Source organism: Prunus persica, chromosome G7 (assembly GCF_000346465.2).
Source record: "Prunus persica cultivar Lovell chromosome G7, Prunus_persica_NCBIv2, whole genome shotgun sequence".
Taxonomy (NCBI): Eukaryota; Viridiplantae; Streptophyta; class Magnoliopsida; order Rosales; family Rosaceae; genus Prunus; species Prunus persica.
The window spans coordinates 8,811,359-8,814,251 of NC_034015.1; the positions used below are offsets into that span (position 1 = coordinate 8,811,359).

A 2,893-nucleotide genomic window follows, 5' to 3' on the forward strand; every position below is an offset into this window, starting at 1 on the left:
AAAAGGCAGAGAATGGTGAAACATTCAAAATACCAGAAAATGCCCTTGGTTAATGCAAATATTAAGAATTCAAATTATTAATTAAATGAGGATAATATAGTAAATTCATACTTTTTCATATTTAAAAAAATTAAAAGAAAAAGAAAAAACAGATAATGTATCCTTTTTTTATGGAACACAACTACCCATTATCTTTTTTAATTCTAAAATAAATTTACTTATTTTTTTTAAAAAACCTCTCGCAAGCGCGAAAGCGCCTGCAGAGAGGCTAGTTAACAGAAAGAAGGATGCAAATTCGGAAACCTCTTTAGTTGAAATATACTTTTGGAATGTGGAAGTATAAGACATTTAAGTGATTTATTTAGTTCTTTTGATCTGAGTTAGGGCACTTAATTAAGATTAAGTAGTTTTTTTTTGGTTTAAATAGTATTTGGCTGAACTTAATTGGGAACCAAGACCTTTATAGACTCTACCCTCATAGTCAGACGTGAGCGGAGTTTGGACAGGCTTTCGTCTAAAAAATGATTAGGATAAATGTTCAAATGGTTATTTATATGACTTAGTTTTTTAGAGATCACTTTTGAAGTTTTATATCATTGAATTAATGATGAGTGGGCCACACAATGAATCCCTCAACTATATATTTAAAGAATCCATCAACTGAATCCTATTAAATGTAAATATTGCGTGATAAACATGTTATATATACAGTAAAAATTATGTAACTAGATAAAAAATTTACGTTTGTTAACTACAAATCTATGCCAAAAACAAACTCAGCGAAAAATCAACTTGATAAGTTCATAAGACTAGTTGTCTTGTCACTTGTCATCGCAGCAGCCATAGTCCTGCAAAAGAACAAAAAGTTAGGCCCGCACTAAGCCTATATAACTATAAAGCCCAAGCTCATCAAATTCGAAGCACAGAAAACTAAGACATTCCGATGATGAAGACCCTAGTAGCAGTCCTCAGCCTCAGCTTAACCCTCCTTTCATTCGGAGGTAAACAAGCTTCTTATTTTCTTTAAGTTTTTCATTTTGGGCAAACGATAGAAATACTCATTGATCTTTTCTTAAAGTCGAAGCTTCTTATTTTCTTTAATTTTAATTTAATATTTGTTCACAATAAGTGTGGTTTGTGATTACTGCATCAAATTAAGTGTGTTTTACTTTGCATGGCAGGTGCACATGCAGCGACAATGTCTTTCAAAAACAATTGCCCCTACACGGTCTGGCCAGCCTCCTTTGGAAATCCTCAATTATCAACCACAGGGTTCGAGTTAGCATCCCAAGCTAGCTTCCAGCTAGACACTCCGGTGCCATGGAGCGGCCGCTTCTGGGCCCGAACTAGATGCTCCACGGACGCCTCAGGAAAGTTCGTCTGCGAAACCGCAGACTGTGACTCTGGTCAGCTCATGTGCAACGGTAAGACTGGCATTCCGCCGGCAACTTTAGCGGAATTCACTATTGCAGCAGGCGGAGGACAAGATTTCTACGATGTTAGTCTTGTTGATGGCTTCAACTTGCCCATGTCTGTGACTCCACAAGGCGGTACTGGCACCTGCAAGATGGGTAGTTGCGCGGCGAACGTGAACCTAGTTTGTCCGAGTGAGCTGCAAAAGATAGGGTCCGATGGGAGCGTGGTTGCCTGCTTGAGCGCATGTGTTAAATTCGGTGAGCCACAGTACTGTTGCACTCCGCCTCAAGAAACTAAAGAGAAATGCCCACCGACAAATTACTCTCAGATATTCCATGAACAATGCCCCGACGCTTACAGCTATGCTTTTGATGACAACAAAGGTTTATTTACGTGCAGTGGTGGACCTAACTACCTCATTACTTTCTGCCCATGATGAGCATACATATATACATGAACTATAGAAAGGACAAGATCTTTAATAAAGATAGGACTCTCGACATGTAATTGATAATGTGTCGATAATTAGTCTGGCTATTAAACGTTTGATCTTTAATAAAGGTAAGACTCTCGACATGTAATCGGTAACGTGTCGATTATTATAGTCTGGCTATGTATCAAGCATTTGATCTTAAATAAAGAAAGAATTGTCCCCAATTGATAAGGTGTTGATATTATTATCATCAATAATAAACTTATTGATATGTTTGTTAATGTATGCATTTTGGGTTTTTCTTTTGGCTTTTCTTGACACAACCCATGAAGAAGCTGCCACGAACAAATAGAGGTAGAATTTACAGCGCAGGATATGCCACTAAAGTCTAAATGTGCAACTGTACTGAACTATAAGGCCATTGAAATGTGTTTTATTAGATCCCCTTAAATTGCCACGAACAAGCAGAGCTAGAATTTTCAACACTCAGGGATATACATTTTCTTTTCCACAGGACGTGAAGAAAAAAATTGCCACTAATATCATTTGTATAAAAAATAAAAATAAATCAAAATTTATACATATCCCATGTGACATTTTATTGGTTATCTTGCATACGTATGTAACCTTCTTATTGGACTTTTCTTCCTCAAAGACAAGTGGTGCAGATTCAAGTCTTTTTGGTCTTCTATCTTTGCAGACTCCAAGACATTCAAGTAATCTTTAATGAGTCTCAATTTTCCACAGACCAGCATCATGAAATTTGGAAGTCGTCGTTTGGCTAAATTAATTTGGCTGCAAAACTACCTTCAATTACTTTGGCTCCATATATATATCAATTTATCTACTATTACATTTTTTTTCTTCTTAAATTAAGGATACCAATATGTCCATCTACTAGGTCTATCTCCATTCCGACAAAATTGATTATTGTGACGGATATGTTCAAGGCTTAACGTGATTATTTTGTATTTCTTTTTCACAAACGACAACATATTTACACAATACTTTAATTTCATCGGCTAGCTATAATTGGATATCGAA

General features: G+C 36.1%; 1 protein-coding gene across 1 annotated transcript; it reads left to right on the top strand.

The window, feature by feature from the left end:
- Positions 887–2,118, top strand: LOC18782550 (thaumatin-like protein 2). Its single transcript, XM_007215829.2, has 2 exons — positions 887–1,001; positions 1,182–2,118. The coding sequence occupies exons 1-2, from the start codon at positions 944–946 to the stop codon at positions 1,850–1,852; spliced, it is 729 nt and encodes a 242-aa protein (XP_007215891.1). The 5' UTR covers positions 887–943; the 3' UTR covers positions 1,853–2,118.

Coding starts and splice junctions, on each gene's coding strand:
- LOC18782550 (XM_007215829.2), top strand. CDS start 944: ATGATGAAGACCCTAGTAGCAGTCCTCAGCCTCAGCTTAACCCTCCTT. Junction 1,002..1,181: donor AACCCTCCTTTCATTCGGAG/GTAAACAAGCTT, acceptor TTTGCATGGCAG/GTGCACATGCAGCGACAATG.